Source organism: Nerophis lumbriciformis, linkage group LG03 (genome assembly GCF_033978685.3).
Source record: "Nerophis lumbriciformis linkage group LG03, RoL_Nlum_v2.1, whole genome shotgun sequence".
NCBI classification, from domain to species: Eukaryota; Metazoa; Chordata; class Actinopteri; order Syngnathiformes; family Syngnathidae; genus Nerophis; species Nerophis lumbriciformis.
In genome coordinates, this window is record NC_084550.2 from 55,096,059 (window position 1) to 55,114,558 (window position 18,500).

Sequence of the window (18,500 nt, forward strand, 5' to 3'; positions counted from 1 at the left end):
TCAAAAAGATAAGGTTGTCAATCCTCATTTGTCCAAAAATAGTCGTCTTTATTGTCTATTACCAAGTCTGCCATGATTAGAACACACTCCCATTTGTTTCCGGAAGTAGGAACACACATTTGTTGCCAGAAGTCGGAAGTCAGTCACAGGCATCGATTAAAATTAGGGATGTCCGACTATATCAGACTGCCGATATTATCGGCCGATAAATGCTTTAAAATGTAGTATCGGAAATTATCGGTATCGGTTTCAAAATTATTGGTAACGGTTTCAAAAAGTAAAATGTATGACTTTTTAAAATGCCGCTGTGTACACGGACGTAGGAAGAAGTACAGAGCGTCAATAAACCTTAAAGGCACTTCCTTTGCGTGCCAGCCCAGTCACATAATATCTACGGCTTTTCACACACACAACTGAATGCAACGCATACTTGGTCAACAGCCATACAGGTCACACTGAGGGTGGCCGTATAAACAACTTTAACACTGTTACAAATATGCGCCACACTGTGAACCCACACCAAACAAGAATGACAAACACATTTCGGGAGAACAACCGCACCGTAACACAACATAAACACAACAGAACATATACCCAGAACCCCTTGCAGCACTAACTCTTCCGGGACGCTACAATATACACCCCCCGCTACCCCCTACCCCCGCCCCAAGCTGCTGTTTTGAGGCATGTTAAAAAAAATAATGCACTTTGTGACTTCAATAATAAATATGGCAGTGCCATGTTGGCACTTTTTTCCATAACTTGAGTTGATTTATTTTGGAAAACCTTAATACATTGTTTAATGCATCCAGCGGGGCATCACAACAAAATTAGGCATAATAATGTGTTAATTCCACGACTGTATATATCGGTATTGGTTGATATCGGAATCGGTAATTAAGAGTTGGACAATATCGGAATATCGGCAAAAAAGCCATTATCAGACATCTCTAATTAAAATGACCAAATACAGTAAATATTGTACATATTACATATTATGAACATGTCTGTTACTACATTATATATAGATTTGCAGTGTGTATACAAAACGTTGATGGAGAGTTTTTCCAAGAGATTTTATCGTCTTTAAAATCCTTTTTATCCTCTTTAAAATCTAAAAAAAAAAAAAAAAAGACGTGTGTTCTTGTCTCTCATAATGATTGTGAACAATAGGCAAAATTACGAAAAAAAAAAAAAGTGCGGTTCCCCTTTAAGTGGCATTTGGATTTGGGGGTTTTAGTATTTACGAGTGTCCAATGAGCTTCAGCGCTGACCTCATCCAGGAGACACGGTCTGGCCAGAACTCGTAAACCACGTAAGAGGACTTTTTCGGCAGCTTCTGAACGGAGATGCTGACAGCAAGAAAGAAGAAAAACGGGATTTTAGGCCGTGGTCACACTTGAAAAAGTAATTACAAATTATGCCTGTGGAGCACTTTGGTGCGATAAGCCAGCATTCACACTGAATATTTGTGGGGTTTTTTTTTTTTTAAAGGATAATATCGTTTAATATCCTGCTATGTATCCTCCTGAGAGCCAGCGTCCTCTGCAGTGGACATTCGTATTTTCCATTACAGAGCTATTTTGTTGTGAAATGTGTATGTCTGACAAAATAAATGTCCACTGCAGAGGACAAACATGCTTGGACGTCACAAAAATCTTCTAAAATATACTTTCAAAGAATGCCATTGCCACACACGCACACGCACGCACACACACACACACACACACACACACACACACACACACACACACACACACACACACACACACACACACACACACACACACACACACACACACACACACACACACGGCAGGGGAAAGCAGAGTAGAAACAACATTTCCAACCCATTTTCTCTGACACGTTTGTCATTTCTGCATGTTTTTTTACTGTCATTTTGATTCGGCGTTTACATTTGAGCTCAAGTGAACCGAACCGCACCACAGCAACACAACAGGCCATACAATGTATTTGTATTAGTTTAAAAAAAAAAAGAAGCAAGACACTGACTGCAGGTTGTCCGAGTGGGCCGACGTTGCATCGACGTAGCTCTTGAGAACTTTCCTGAAGTGGTCCAAGTCATCGTCACTCACAGCCATCTTCCTCTGCACCAGGAGGATGTTCTGTTGTCAGCATGAAGAGAAAACACTTTTGAAATAACTTTATGGCCTTGAACTTGCAACTTGTTGTGCTACTTTTCCAGCACATTCAAGCTGAGGCAAATTGAGTCACGCTGCAACATTCAGAACATTTTTTTAAGCTGACTGTCAGCATGAAAATACACACAAAAAACTTCTGCATTTTCCTTTTGATTACTTGAATGCAAGTGTCGCCATGGTTACCTCTGACGATGGTGTTTTCTGTACCTGTTTTTTAAATTCTGCCACTCCAGCAGACTGCAGCCTCTTAATTGATTTAAAATGCACTATAAATGTACTTAAAATGGCAACGTGAAAGAAAAATCTCGAATTGCTAAAAAGCAGTTAATGGTTCTTTTGTGAAAAACTTTCTATTTTTAGCTACCATATTTAGTATATTTGTTTAAAGTGGCAAACAATATACAGTATAAACATTTTTACAGCAGTTTTTGGGAAGCTGATAAATGAGTGACAAGCTCAAATGAGTCAAATCATGAGAAATAGTCAGGACATTCCAATAAAAGGGTGTTGTGTTAGGCAAAAAGTATTTTGTTGTATTTTGTTCTAAAAACTTCTTAAAACAATATGATATGACAATATTGTTACAAAAAAGTTGGAAATTAAAAAAAAAAAAAAAAAAAAAAAAAAAAAAAATATATATATATATATATATATATATATATATATGTATTTATATATATATGTGTGTGTGTATATATTTGTGTGTATATACAGTACATATGTATATTTGTGCGTGTATGTATACGTATATGTGTCTATATACATATATACATGTGTTTATATACTGTACATATGTATACACATATATACGTAAATATATACATATACATATACATGTGTATCTATATATATATACAGTATATATACAGTATATACATACACATATGTGTATATATATATCCATCTATACACATATACACGTGTATCTATAATATATACAGTATATATACAGTATATACATACACATACGTGTATATATATATACACATACATATATGTGTGTAAATATACACATATATTTATACATATATGTATGTATATATACAAGTACATATGTATCTATATATACACATACATATATATGTATGTTTATGTACATATACACATATATATCCATACATATCTATAAATACGTAAACATACATATCTATACATACATACGTATATATATATATATATATATATATATACACACACACACACACCCATATACATATATACACTCATATACATATATAAACCCATATACATTTATATATACCACTGCACATGTTTTTTTCTTTTCAATGTGAGCCAAATAAAGTTTTCACATGATCTTTTTGACTTACGGACGTGCTCGTGTTGGAAGTGTCCTCCTTCAGAGGCTCCAACTTTGGACCCTAAGAAACAAGGGTAAAGAAAACATTTGGCTTGGTTGAGCGACTCTAAACAGGAAGTGACCTTTTCATGTCAAACAAGGTGCAACATGGTGCAACATGAGTGAATGTTTCATACTGGACACTCCAGTTTATCCAGCAGCTGCTGAAGCCGAGCAGTTTGAGAGCTCCAATCGCCTCCATCCTTACCTGGAGACAGACAGCAGCCAGTTAAATCACCACAATGACAACACATCATCCACCCCGCGTCCATTCTGCCCGCCTTTTTCCATGCTGAAGGTAATTTATTGATGTACTGCTACTTTATTTGCGATCACCTCTTTGCTTCATCGCTGCAAAGCATGTCGTCCTTTCGTGTCCAATTTTGTAAGTTTAACCTATGAACTCTGCTGTCGACGTTCTGCTGTGTCCTTGTGCAAGTCCCTGAACCTTGCGAGACAACCCCTCCACCTCCATCCATATCCATCCCCCATTAGGATGTGCGGTGGTACCATTTTAAAACACTTTCAGGGAACAATTCCAAGAAACGAGCATGTAAAAATAGGAACTTCATGACACTACATGACAACCATTTGCTTGTCTTCCCGAATCTTATCTAAAATTGCCAATCGCCGCTACGAAAACTACTAACTGTTCAGGGACAGTTTGATATCACATTTTTAACATTCTTCATTGTCAAGTATAAAGCTAAGCTAACCAATGTGCAATCTTAGTGCAATAAAGTAAAACTACTCACCCTGCTTTACTGTGAAGACCTGCACATTTTAGTACTTTTTGCTTATAAAATTACTTTTGTATTCCTGGTGAAATTATGACTTTCGTTATAAACAAACACTTTATGTACAGTAACTGTAGGACTTTTAAAAAAAAAAATTTTTTTACATGTTTTCTTTTGCTAGCAACGTTATGACTTTATTAACACGTTTTTCCTTTTACTTTACATTAGCATGTTTATTCCCTTTTTTTTTTTTACTCTTATTAATGTTTTATTTAGATTTTGATTCTTATTGTATCACTTTTTATCCCTTCCTTTTCACTATCTGCTCAAGCCACTGTGATTTTGTTCAACTTCTATTTCTTTATTGATTTTTTTAACAGCTCACTTTCTCTCCTTTACACAGGAAGTGAACAATATTTTAAAGTGTCAACATATAAAATATATGTTGTGAATGAATCACGTTACCGAATATTTATTTGTTTATAATCTATATGTTCAGTTGTATTTACTTGTAATTTATCTATTTTTATGCGGCCCTTTTTTTGCTGCAGCTGTTATATATACTGTAATCTCTTGTAAATGGTTAATTGTTATACGGTTTTATATATATATATGTATGTATGTATGTATGTATATATATATATATATATACATATATGTATGTGTGGGAAAAAAATCACAAGACTATTTCATCTCTACAGGCCTGTTTCATGAGGGGGGGTTCCCTCAATCATCAGGAGATTTTAATGGGAGCATTCACATACCATGGATTATATAGGGCACAGAGTGGGTGGGTACAGGCTGGTGTAGGGGCGTGGTGATTGGCTCATGTGTTACCTAGGAGGTGTTTCCGTCTGTGGCGGCATGCTGTTACAATTTCGCTGCGCTTGTTGAGGGATGACAGGTCTGGATGGTAAATAATAAACAGTTTTTCTTTCAAGCATAGGTTGTATCTTTTATTACCACTATTGTAAGGTGTGCTGGATGCAATAATTTGCCATGTTATTGAATATTCAACATTATTGTCTTTAATAATGTTGAATATTCAATAACATGGCAAATTCTTGCCATGTTATTGAATATTGTATTATTGAAGTGCTGGGCGATTCCGGGCGACATAACTTAAAAGAAAAGCCGTCGGAGGTGGAACTCATTAGCTGAGGCTTCTCACTGCTTCTACAGCGCCGCATTCACTGACAGCTTTGGCTATAATAGCGAGGTGAATGTCATCTCTCTTTGTATTTGCCGTGATGGTGCAGATGACTTTACAATAACAATAATTTGCCATGTTATTGAATATTCAACATTATTGTCTTTAATAATGTTGAATATTCAATAACATGGCAAATTCTTGCATCCAGCACACCTTACAATAGTGGTAATAAAAGATGCAACCTATGCTTGAAAGAAAAACTGTTTATTATTTACCGTCCAGACCTGTCATCCCTCAACAAGCGCAGCAAAATTGTAACAGCATGCCGCCACAGACGGAAACACCTCCTAGGTAACACATGAGCCAATCACCACGCCCCTCCACCAGCCTGTACCCACCCACTCTGTGCCCTATATAATCCATGGTATGTGAATGCTCCCATTAAAATCTCCTGATGATTGAGGGAACTCCCCCTCATGAAACAGGCCTGTAGAGATGAAATAGTCTTGTGATTTTTTTCCCACACATACATATATTGCGCTCTACTACGGTATCGAGCACTATTTTTTGGATAACCTTATTAAGACATATATATATACATATATATTATATTATTATATTGTTATATATAATCTCTTGTAAATGGTACATTTTTGGGCTGCATTTTATTTAATGTTTTTGCCCTTTTTTTGTGCCCTTGTGAGTGTTTAGTTATCCTTTGTCTTCCCTTTGTAATTTAGCTACTGTGTCTAACAATTTCTCTTGTGGATCATTAACGTTTGTCTGAGTCTAAGTCTAATAGAGATGGAGCAAGATTAAATAAACGTTGCTTCTTCCACCTCCTTTTTAGACATGTTGAATAGTGCAAATGTAACCACGTGATGTCTTTAAAATAACTTATTAAACATTTTGAGTGTCAGGACTTAAGAAATTAAACCATTATGCAATAAAACTAAATCCAACTTACAGTTGTATTTTATGTATTACTTTTGTGGCATATAATTTCAATAAAACTTTGGTTTAACTCTAAATGACTGAAATTCCCAACACTGAAGTGCCTCTTACTTGTGTTTTGGCAGTTTAAATGGGCATTATCAAGGAGCCCGCAACCACAGCGATGCCCACTCGTGAGCACCGACAGCAGCTCTGTCGTTTTTTCCTCTCCCCTGTAAGGATGGGAAAAAAAAGCTAGGTAGATAATAACACAAACTTAATACAGTAGGTAGTGCTTGTCATTGCAGAGGAAGGAGGTTACAATACAAATGATTGGAATGGAGAAACTGGTGGAAGTTGGTGAAAAAAACCCCCCAAAAATCCCAGAACTAACCTGTCAACAGTATGGAGTCAAATTTTCTTTCTATGCCTGCCTCACAAAAAAAACCCCACCAAACAATGAACTCAATCCTAGCTGACAGAGTTCTTTCAATGTGTTGATATGGATGATGAATATTTTCTAAAAGTGTGCTGGGATTTTTAATAAGCTGTTCAAAGGTGAAGTGCTGTTTAAGAAATGAGTCATACCGGAGAGTTTCATGCTCTATTAACCATACGTTTGATGAAAAAAGCAGCCTATAAGAAGATCCAGCCTATAGTGGCCGGGCCTATTAGCCAGTCAGCTGTTTGAACTGGAATACTGCGCATTGGGCGATTCCGGGCGACATAACTTAAAAGAAAAGCCGTCGGAGGTGGAACTCATTAGCTGAGGCTTCTCACTGCTTCTACAGCGCCGCATTCACTGACAACTTTGGCTATAATAGCGAGGTGAATGTCATCTCTCTTTGTATTTGCCGTGATGGTGCAGATGACTTTACAGTAGCCACATTTTTGCTTCACTATATACTTCTTTATGGCATTTTAACTAGTTGTCTTCAGCAGTTGACATTGTTATCAATACCTTAGCTAATTTGTACAGTCGAGATCAGGGATGCGCATACCTTTTGCCTCCAAGGGCCAAAGTAAAAACGCGATTTTAAGCATTCTCCATTTAGCTAGAAGAAGATTGTCACGTTCAATAGATTGAGACTAAATACCCTTGCAGATATGCCATCAATGATTGTGGGACCTTGAAAGAGGTCAGTATTAATATGTATTACATTTGAGAAGCCACCTCTTGGCTAAATTTGGGCACCCATGGTATGGTGTTTTGAATTATCCATGTGGATTTTTTTTCTTTAAATGAGCGGGTGTTCTAGCAAAAGTGTAGTCAGGCCATATTTACAAAACAAAAACAAAACAAAAACAAAGTTGTCTGTTTAATAATAATAATGATAATGATGCCAAAAAACATAAAAAAATGGGAAGTCCTCAAAGGCTTATTTTGAAAATGTAATTTTGTTTATGGATGATATGCAATTTGTTGTTGTGTTCCCTAATTTGAGCGTACATAAATCAAGGTGTGTGTTGCTGATCTGAACTGTACATGGGTGCTTATTTTGAAAATGTAATTTTGTTTGTGGAATGTATGCCATCTTCTGTTGTGTTCCCTGGTTTTCAGTGTACATAGGTGAAGGTGTGTGTTGCTGAGCCCGACCTGGACATCATCTGGACTTGACCTGGTTTTAAGAACCCTTTAAACAATCTCATTTTATTGACAACCTGGTCTGGTGAAGATAAGGTCCTTTAAAAAAAAAAAAAGAATAAAATAAGATAAATAAATAAATACAAACTTTTTCTTGAATAAAACAGAAAGAAAAACAATTACAAAAAAAATTGTAATTAATGAAAATGTTAGTGGACCAGCAGCACACACAATCATGTGTGCTTCAAGGACTGTATTGTTCTATATTGTAGGAACCAGAAGTTTAATAACGGAAAGAGACAGCCCCTTTTGTGTGAATGAGTGTGGATGAGTGTGGATGGGGGAGGGAGTTTTTTTGGGTTGGTGCACTGGTTGTAAGTGTATCTTGTGTTTTTTTATGTTGATTTAATTAAAAAAATAAAAATAAATAAATAAAATAAAAAGTTGTCTGTTTATGCACCTAATAATATAACGTTAATCCTGCGAAATTGTGATTTTGTTACCATAAAATGATTTTCCTCAGAAAATGTATTTTACTCATGGAATAATTACTTTATATGTGGTACCTCAACTTCCGAGTACCTTAAATTTTGAATGTGTTGAGGGACGAGTTGTCTCGCGATTTTTTGTTGAAGTGAAGTGAAGTGAATTATATTTATATAGCGCTTTTTCTCTAGTGACTCAAAGCACTTTACATAGTGAAACCCAATATCTAAGTTACATTTAAACCAGTGTGGGTGGCACTGGGAGCAGGTGGGTAAAGTGTCTTGCCCAAGGACACAATGGCAGTGACTAGAATGGCGGAAGCGGGGATCGAACCTGCAACCCTCAAGTTGCTGGCACAGCCGCTCTACCAACCGAGCTATACCGCCCCATGTTATGCTTTAAGTTACGAGCATTATTTAGAGTTACGAGCCTGCGGCAAGATGGCCGCCGTAAGATCAGCCCCTGGTCTAACTTGCTGGCATCAGCTTATCACGAGAGGTCGAAATAATCTTGTTTTCCAAACAACGGAAACCAAACTTTCAGCAGTGGTTAGCTTCCACAGTCTTCCCGCCGACTTAATGAAGCAGCTTCGGGTTTCCAGGGTAGTCTGTCGCTCCCATGCGCTATGAACCGGCAATGTCCCCGCTGCAGCTGCACAGCCTTGTGTGATAGTAAGCCTCCCAGCACATCGCCTGAAAAGCTTCCACTCTCTTCCTCACTACACTGTTTGTGGGAGATAACATCATAACTGCTTTTTAAACGGCATTACTCGCTGCTCTCTCAACCTTATTGAACAGCCTTCCCTATAACGTAACTTGGCTCATTGTCCATGTTGGATCCAATAAGACGGGAAGGGTTTCAAAGTCCTTTTCAGTCTGCTGCAAGAGGTAAATGCTTCACATTATTATTATTACCGTATTTTTCGGACTATAAGTCGCAGTTTTTTTCATAGTTTGGCCGGGGGTGTGACTTATACTCAGGAGCGACTTATGTGTGAAATTATTAACACATTACCGTAAAATATCAAATAATATTATTTAGCTCATTCACGTAAGAGACTAGACGTATAAGATTTCATGGGATTTAGCGATTAGGACTGACAGATTGTTTGGTAAACGTATAGCATGTTCTATATGTTATAGTTATTTGAATGACTCTTACCATAATATGTTACGTTAACATACCAGGCACGTTCTCAGTTGGTTATTTATGCCTCATATAACATACACTTATTCAGCCTGTTGTTCACTATTCTTTATTTATTTTAAATTGCCTTTCAAATGTCTATTCTTGGTGTTGGCTTTTATCGAATACATTTCCCTAAAAAATGCGACTTATACTCCAGTGCTGTTTTTTCCCTTCTTTATTATGCATTTTCAGCCGGTGCGCCTTATACTCCGCAGCGACTTATAGTCCGAAAAATACAGTACTTAATACAACTACTGGAGTCGTTTGTCCTAATGCTGTATGTCTTATCTCATAGTTACATGTTACATGTTAAATGTTTGGGGGGAGCAAGCACATATTCATCCATTCATCCATCCATTTTCTACCGCTTGTCCCTTTCATTACAATGGGCGGGGCTAATTTGAGATACGAGTATTTTGAATTATGAACTTGGTCGTAGCACCAATTGAGCTCATAAGTTGTGGTACACTGTATTTCTTTTTATGCTATTACCACCTTGTTCTTGTAAAATGTTGAATTTGTTTGTCATAACATTAAGACTTTTTTAAAGGTTTTACGAAACATTATTTTTCTATTTTTTCTTCAATTTCCTACCCCTCATAATTAAATTTTTTTATGTTATGCTCATATTAGTACATATGAAATTCTGGCATTCTTACAAAGGGCGTTCATAATGCTCATTAGTTACATTGCCAACTCCTGGTTATCTGAACATGTTCCTAAAACATACTGTCTTGTATGGATGGAGGTACAGTATGGTGTTAATGCTAGCACTGACTTCAAGGGTCTGCTCTCCTCATCCACGGCCTCCATGGCGCACTGCAGCGACCTCTGCAGGGACAGGAGCTGACTGGACGTCTCTCGCAGCAGGAAGCGGGTCATAAACTGGTCTAGAACACTTGAGTCCTGGTACTCCTGCCATCAACACACAGTGACAGCAGGAACATCATGAATAGCACAAAGTAAAAATAAACATTTCAATCTCTCAGCACATTAATGATTCATAAATGTATGATTTATAACAGGCGCCATAATTGCTGCTCCTGTCCCTCAACGTGATTGCACCCTCTGCATGGAGTCCTGGTGACACGTTGTGCTAATGGAGCAACAGCGCAGCAGCTCCTTGTCAAAACTCGACACTCGAGCGGTTGGCAGCGGACCGCATCTGCTAAGCGTGCGATATTTGTAACCCTCGGAGGACTTTCAGGCTGCTTTTAAAGAGGAGATGGAAGCTGGTTAGCTAATTAAGGCCACACGTATTCTCCCTACGCTTCTCTCTGCTAATGAGCACGTCAGGTTGTAAGCTTAAACCTGCCGTAAAGTAATTGTGCAATATTGTTGCTGGCTTTTCTTTTATTTAGTTATTCATTGCAAACATATTTTTGAAAAAATTACGAGAGCAAATTATTATCTGAGCAATAATTATCCTAGCATTATTAAGTTAAAACACACGGTCATATAATGTAAAGAAACAAATATATATATATATATATATATATATATAGATCAATATATAAAATATATATACAATATATTACAAAAATATGTGTATATATGTGTATATATATGTATATAAGTGTGTGTATATATACAGTATATATATATATGAATACTGAATAAAATATAAACGCAACATTCCTAATTTTCATTAGTTTAACTCAAAAGATCTAAAACTTTACTATATACGCAAAAGACTTATTCCTCTCAAATACTGTTCACAAATCTGTCTAAATCTATGTTACTGAGCATTTCTTCTTCACCAAGATAATCCATCCTACCTCACAGGTGTGACATATCAAGATGCTGATTCAATCAATCAATCAATCAATGTTTATTTATATAGCCCTAAATCACAAGTGTCTCAAAGGGCTGCACAAGCCACAACGACATCCGTGGTACAGAGCCCACATAAGAGCAAGGAAAACTCACCCCAGTGGGACGTCGATGTGAATGACTATGAGAAACCTTGGAGAGGACCGCATATGTGGGTAAACCCCCCCTCTAGGGGAGACCGAAAGCAATGGATGTAGAGTGGGTCTGACATAATATTGTGAAAGTCCATAGTGGATCGAACACAATAATTAAACAACATGATTATTGCACAGGTATGCCTTCACCTGCCCACAATAGAAGGCCACTCTGAAATTTGCAGTTTTATCACAAAGGACAATGCCACAGATGTCGCAAGTTTTGTGGGATTGTGCAGTTGTCATGCTGACAGCAGGAATGTCCACCACAGCTGTTGCCCGTGAATTGAATGTTCATTTATCTACCATAAGCCATCTCCAAAGGTGTTTCAGAGAATTTGGCAGTACATCGTACCGGCCTTCCAACCGCAGACCACATGTAACCACACCAGCCCAGAACCTCCACATCCAGCAGGTGCACCTCCATGATCGTCTGACACCAGCCACCCGGACAGCTGCTGCAGCAGTTGGTTTGCATAACCAAAGAGTTTCTGCACGAACTGTGAGAAACCGTCTCAGAGAAGTTCCTCTGCATGCTCCTTGTCCTCATCCGGGTCTGGACCTGACTGCAGTTTGTCGTCGTATCCGACTTGAGTGGGCACATGCTCACATCTGAAGGCGTCTGGCACGTTGGAGACGTGTTCTCTTAGCGGAAAAAACCTGGTTTTCACTGTTCAAGGCAGATGGCAGACAGCGTGTGTGTCGTCGTGTAGGAGAGTGGTTTTCTGATGTCAACGTTGTGAATCAAGTGGCCCATGGTGGGGGGTGGTTATGGTAAGGGCAGGCGTATGTTATGGACCACTAACGCAAGTGCATTTTATTGATGGCATTTTGAATGCACAGAGATACCGTGACGGGATCTTGAGGCCCATGGTTCTGTCATTCACCCGAGACCATCACTTCATGTGCAGCATGGCAATGCACGGCCCCATGTTGCAAGGATCTGTACACAATTCATGGAAGCTGAAAACATCCCGGACATGTCACCCATTGAGCATGTTTGGGATGCTGTGGATCGACGTATACGACAGCATTTTCCAGTTCCTGCCAATGTCCAGCAACTTCGCACAGCCATTGAAGAGGAGTGGACCAACATTCTACAGGCCACATTCAACAACCTGATCAACTCTATGCAAAAGAGATATGTTGCACGGCGTGAGGCAAATGGTGGTCACACCAGATACTGACTGATTTTCTGACCCCCCACCCCCAAATCCCCAATAAAGCAAAACTACACATTTCAGAGTGGCCTTTTATTGTGAGCAGCCTAAGGCACACCCGTGCAATAATCATGCTGTTTAATCAGCATCATGATATGCCACACCTGTGCGGTGAGATGGAGTATCTTGGCAAAGAAGAAGTGCTCACTAACACATATTTAGAAATAATTCTGAACAATATTTGAAAGGAATAGGTATTTTGTGTATATAGTAGAGATGCGCAGATAGGCAATTATTTCATCCGCAACCGCATCACAAAAGTCGTCACCCATCCGCCATCCACCCGAACTAACATTTTATCAAAACCGCACCCGCCTGCACCCACCCGTTGTTATATATCTAATATAGACGATGCAAGGCATTAGTGAGGTTATAAAGCTTTTGCCTGTTAAAGAAAGGAGACTGATCCAATGCAGCAGAGACATTCAATGCGTGCCACGCTGTCACGACCCAGACGCACACCAGTGCGCAATCATCTGGGAGCCGCGCTGAGCGCACCTCCAAGCGCGCTATCCATCTTGTTTTAACATCCTGTGGCACTCTTCTGGGATCACGGTGGACGAAACTGCTCATGCTCAGGGTGTTTGTGGAGATTCGGGGTTTTGCACAAATGTGATGCACCATGTTAGATGTCCCGGTTTTGTGACTGTCGTAGACATAAACAGCGTCGCAGCTCTTGCAAATCACGTAGCCAGCATTACTATCATCCTGATTTACAACCTCATAAAAACGAGTCCACGGTGAACCTTTCTGGCCTTTTTTTCCCTGGTCTTTAGTATTCCCTTTTTTAGTTTGTCGAGTACCACGTTTGCTGCCGGCGTTGCCATCTTTTTTTTTTCTTCTTCTGTTGTGGCGTGCTGCAGGTGCCTGCTCGTTTTTCGTATGTGGGTAACAACATTTAACTATGTATATATATTTCTGAATTGGTTTAACTGCCACCCGCCTGAATCTATTTAAAATCTAATTTTTTTTTATTTCAACCGCCCGACCCGCGGATAAAATCCAATTTTTTTTTAATTTCAACCGCCCGACCCGCGGATAATCTGCGGACTCCGCGGTTGTGTCCGCAAACCGCGCATCTCTAGTATATAGTAAAAGTTTTACATCTTTGAGTTCCGCTATTAAAAAATGGGAGCAAAAACAAAAGTTTTGCTTTTATATTTTTGTTCAGTGTATGTATTTTACACAGAACTCCAAAAATAGACTGGACAAAATGATTTGCACCTTTTCAAAATTGTAAGAAATAGTTGTATTCTAACTTTGTAATTCAACTCACCTGTAGCAAGTAACAGGTGCTGGCAATATAGAAATCACACTTGCAGCCAGATGAACTGGAGAAAAGTTGACTCAACCTGTGTTATGTGTACCATGCTGAGCATGGAGAAAAGAAAGAAGAGCAAAGAACTCTCAGAAGATTTGAGAACCAAGATTGTGGAAAAGCATGGACAATCTCAAGGCTACAAGTCCATCTCCAGAGATCGAAATGTTCCTGTGTGTACTGTGCGCAATGCCATCAAGAAGTTTAAAGCCCATGGCACTGTAGCTAACCTCCCTGGACGGAAGAGAAAAATTGATGAAAGACTGCATCCAAGGATTGTTAGAATTGTGGATAAAGAACCTCGATCCACTTCCAAACAAATTCAAGCTGACCTGCAGACACAGGGTACAACAGTGTCAGCTCGCACTATCCGTCCCCATCTCAATGAAAAGAGACGCTATGGTAAGAGACCCAGGAGGACCCCGCTGCTGACGCAGAGACATGAAAAAGCAAGACTGGAGTTTGCAAAAACTTCCCTTCGGAAGCCAAAATCCTTCTGGGAGAATGTCCTGTGGACAGATCAAACTAAAGTGGAGCTTTTTGGAAAAGCACATCATCACACTGTTTACATAAAACAAAATGAGGCCTTCAAATAAAAGAACACCATCCATCCATCCATCCATCCATTTTCTACCGCTTATTCCCTTAGGGGTCGCGGGGGGCGCTGGAGCCTATCTCAGCTACAATCGGGCGGAAGGCGGTGTACACCCTGGACAAGTCGCCACCTCATCACAGGGCCAACACAGATAGACAAACAACATTCACACTCACATTCACACACTAGGGCCAATTTTAGTGTTGCCAATCAACCTATCCCCAGGTGCATGTCTTTGGAGGTGGGAGGAAGCCGGAGTACCCGGAGGGAACCCACGCAGTCACGGGGAGAACATGCAAACTCCACACAGAAAGATCCCGAGCCTGGGATTGAACCCAAGACTACTCAGGACCTTCGTATTGTGAGGCAGACGCACTAACCCCTCTTCCACCGTGCTGCCCGAACACCATCCATACAGTCAAAAATGGTGGAGGTTCACTGATGTTTTGGGGTTGCTTTGCTGCTTCTGGTACCCGATGCCTTGACTGTGTGCATGGCATCATGAAATCCGATTTCAGTTATTTTTTCCAAAGGCTATGCTACCAAATATTAAGTTGAGGGTGCCAACAATTTTGTCCAGTCCATTTTTGGAGTTCTGTGTAAAATAATATCAGAGTTTGGGGTGGGGGTTTGTGTTGTTCCAATGCAAACAAAAGAAATAAACATGTGAATACCATTTGTAATTTCAACAATTTCCCCCAGAAGGTCTTATCTTTGTCCATGTGATGTCAAATGAAACAAACATAGAGCTGTTTGGCCACAATACCCAGCAATATGTTTGGAGGAGAAAAGGTGAGGCCTTTAATCACAGGAACACCACCCTACCGTCAAGCATGGTGGTGGTAGTATTATGCTCTGGGCCTGTTTTGCTGCCAATGGAACTGGTGCTTTACAGAGAGTAAATGAGACAATGAAAAAGGAGGATTACCTCCAAATTCTTCAGGACAACCTAAAATCATCAGCCTGGAGGTTGGTCTTGGGCGCAGTTGGGTGTTCTAACAGGACAATGACCCCAAACACACGTCAAAAGTGGTAAAGAAATGGCTAAATCAGGCTAGAGTTAAGGTTTTAGAATGGCCTTCCCAAAGTCCTGACTTAAGCTTGTGGACAATGCTGAAGAAACAAGTTCATGTCAGAAAACCAACACATTTAGTTGAACTGCACCAATTTTGTCAGGAGGAGTGGTCATAATAAGTTCATAAAAGAACCAAACTTCATGAATGTTTTTTGTGACAAACAAGTACAGTGCAAAAACTGAAATCTAAGTACAATTAAATATCTCAAATAAGGGTGATATTTGCTTATTTTCTGTCAGATAAGATAATTATTCTCACTAAGCAGATTTTATGTTAGTGTTTTACTTGTTTTAAGGGTTTTGGTCCTAAATTGTCTCAGTAAGATATTACAGCTTGTAGAAAATACGTACTCATATAGTAGTACAGTTGGCACAGTAGAGTAAACTGACAGTTAATATTTAAACATTTAACATGTGACATTTCAAACAATTTTGAAAAGAAATAGTTCATGCACATTCAGATAAATTCTTCAAAATTACAAAAAAAAAAAAAGTTGGCCGGGGGCCGGGCTGTATATATGCACGATGATGTCATGTTATCGATGGAAAAATGCATCTTTAGACAATATATTTTGCCTGAGCGGCTAGTAGACCCCGAGAGTAACAAGCGGTTGCCTTGTTGCCTTTCCATTAAGAACAATAAATTAGTTTTTAGTATAAGTTTGCTGGTTTCAAGAAATGTAATGCAGAGCGCATATCATTATGTCAAGATAATGGCACTAGCATGTACTTAATTTAAGAATATTTTTCAACATATTGAGCAAAAAGGTCTAATTTGTTTTCTACCAAGAAAAGTGCACTTGTTATTAGTGAGAATATACTTATTTTAAGGTATTTTTGGGTTCATTGGGGTTAGCTCATTTTGCTTGTTTTGGAAAGTCTTGACAAGCCAAATTTTCTTGTTTTATTGGCAGATAATTTTGCTTAGTTCAAATAAAATACCTCTCATTTTTGTATTTTTTTTTCTTGTTTTTGAACACTGACTTTTTGCAGAGTATGTGCTCTAATCACTCTATCACCAAAAAATAAGAGTTGTAGAAATTACTGGAAACTCAAGACAGCCATGACATTATGTTCTTTACAAGTGTATGTAAACTTTTGACCACGACTGTATATACAGTATATATACACATATATAGGTGTCATGAAGTACCAGCCTAGAGTCAACTTTCAGTTTCAATACTCATCACGGTGTAGCAACCTAGGTGGACAAAAGCATGAGGGACGGACAACCTTTTTCAAGATTGCTCGGTTCTCTCTCTATGGCGCTGGTATCACAATTGTTTGTACTTAACTTTTTTTGTAGAATTAATTGTTCATCTTCAATTATCGTCACCTCTCAATATTTAGACAGCCTTAGAACTAAATAATTTGGGGCGGGGGATGGGGGAATCCTAATAACCGCTATGACCACTAATCGTTAAATTTGTGCCAGACGAAAACGTCTACAAAGTTTAATTTCTAATTGTGAAAAATATTGAATTTTTTTGGTTAAATCAGTTCTTTTACACAGCTATTGGTAACATATGCTAGCAGTTGATGTGGTTGTCATATTTTTTTTGATTAAAACCTTTTTTTTGATACTTTCTGCAAACTGCACCTTTAACAATAATTTAGTTCAACAGCATTTCACATATTAAAAATAATTACACATGATATTGTAATGATGGATACAGCTGAGTTGTACAAGTTTACATACACAAGTTTCATATTTTTTTTAATCGATGATTTTGGAGTTGTTTAAAAATGACATTTTCCAACTTATCTAAATTTGTACGGTTCACCCTCTTAGGGCTTCACTGAGTTCCTTCGACTTTAAAATGGTATCCATCCAATGAGTGCGGCCAAACAAATCATGTTATGCCGCCAATGACACAGCTGTAGTCAGTCTTGGTGAAAAAAGATAAGTGAATAAAGTTTGGCCTTGTCAAAGTAAAAGACATTCTGAAAACTTCAGCATCCCTTATATTTAGATGTATAATTGTAGAATGTATACCACTTGTAATACATTTTAGCCATTTGTGTGTTGCTGCAGTTTTTAAGCTGTGTTTCATCATCACCAACTGGCACTGAATGGTTGGTGTTAAAGTGAGCTAGACCCAGAAGGAAGGAAATCTTACCTCTTTAGTTTTATACATGGCCTTTAAAATGGCCACGTTCAGCTTCTCAAGAGCTGAGAGGACATTCAGATATTCCCCGAGGTGCTGAGAAAAAAAATCTGGGACAGGAAGGCGAGTTGTTAGTGACACAATGTCAGGAAAATTACGTCTTTTTCCATCAGCGGGCTGTCATGACACACTCAAAAAGTCAGCGGTGGCTTCTAGTTCATTAAAAATGGACACAACATTAGGAACAACTGCTAAGGGTGCAACGCTACACAAAATCCACGTTTCAGATCTTATCAAGTTTTGTAGGGACGGGGTTTGGTTCAGTGTACAATGTTGTTCTTTGTTAACACACCAGAATACCATAAATCCCAATAATCCACCATTAAAACCATTTAAAACTTAAAATGTCTCCGAAAGCGCTGACCCTTGAATAAATAAACAAATTGATAAAAAAAAAAATTTAACTGCACAATCTTCATATACCATCAACATAAAATTAAGCAAGCATAGTATTTATCAACACTAGACTCCTCTTTGTTTGAATTCAAACAAAGCAATGTAAACGTGGATAATATTAAAGATGTCCCGATTGTTTTGAATTTATTTGTGCTTAGTG

The 18,500-nt window shown here is 38.5% G+C and overlaps 1 protein-coding gene across 1 annotated transcript in view; it reads right to left on the bottom strand.

Moving 5' to 3' along the window:
* Positions 1-18,500, bottom strand: part of necab3 (N-terminal EF-hand calcium binding protein 3) — a 74,054-nt gene that overhangs the window by 14,563 nt on the left and 40,991 nt on the right. Inside the window, exons 5-11 of the mRNA XM_061939665.2 lie at positions 17,897-17,994; positions 10,380-10,516; positions 6,475-6,575; positions 3,657-3,727; positions 3,491-3,541; positions 2,014-2,126; positions 1,275-1,352 (exon numbers count right to left, since the gene is read on the bottom strand). Of these exons, the coding sequence (XP_061795649.2) occupies positions 1,275-1,352; positions 2,014-2,126; positions 3,491-3,541; positions 3,657-3,727; positions 6,475-6,575; positions 10,380-10,516; positions 17,897-17,994 (649 nt within the window). The remainder of the gene's footprint in view (positions 1-1,274; positions 1,353-2,013; positions 2,127-3,490; positions 3,542-3,656; positions 3,728-6,474; positions 6,576-10,379; positions 10,517-17,896; positions 17,995-18,500) is intronic.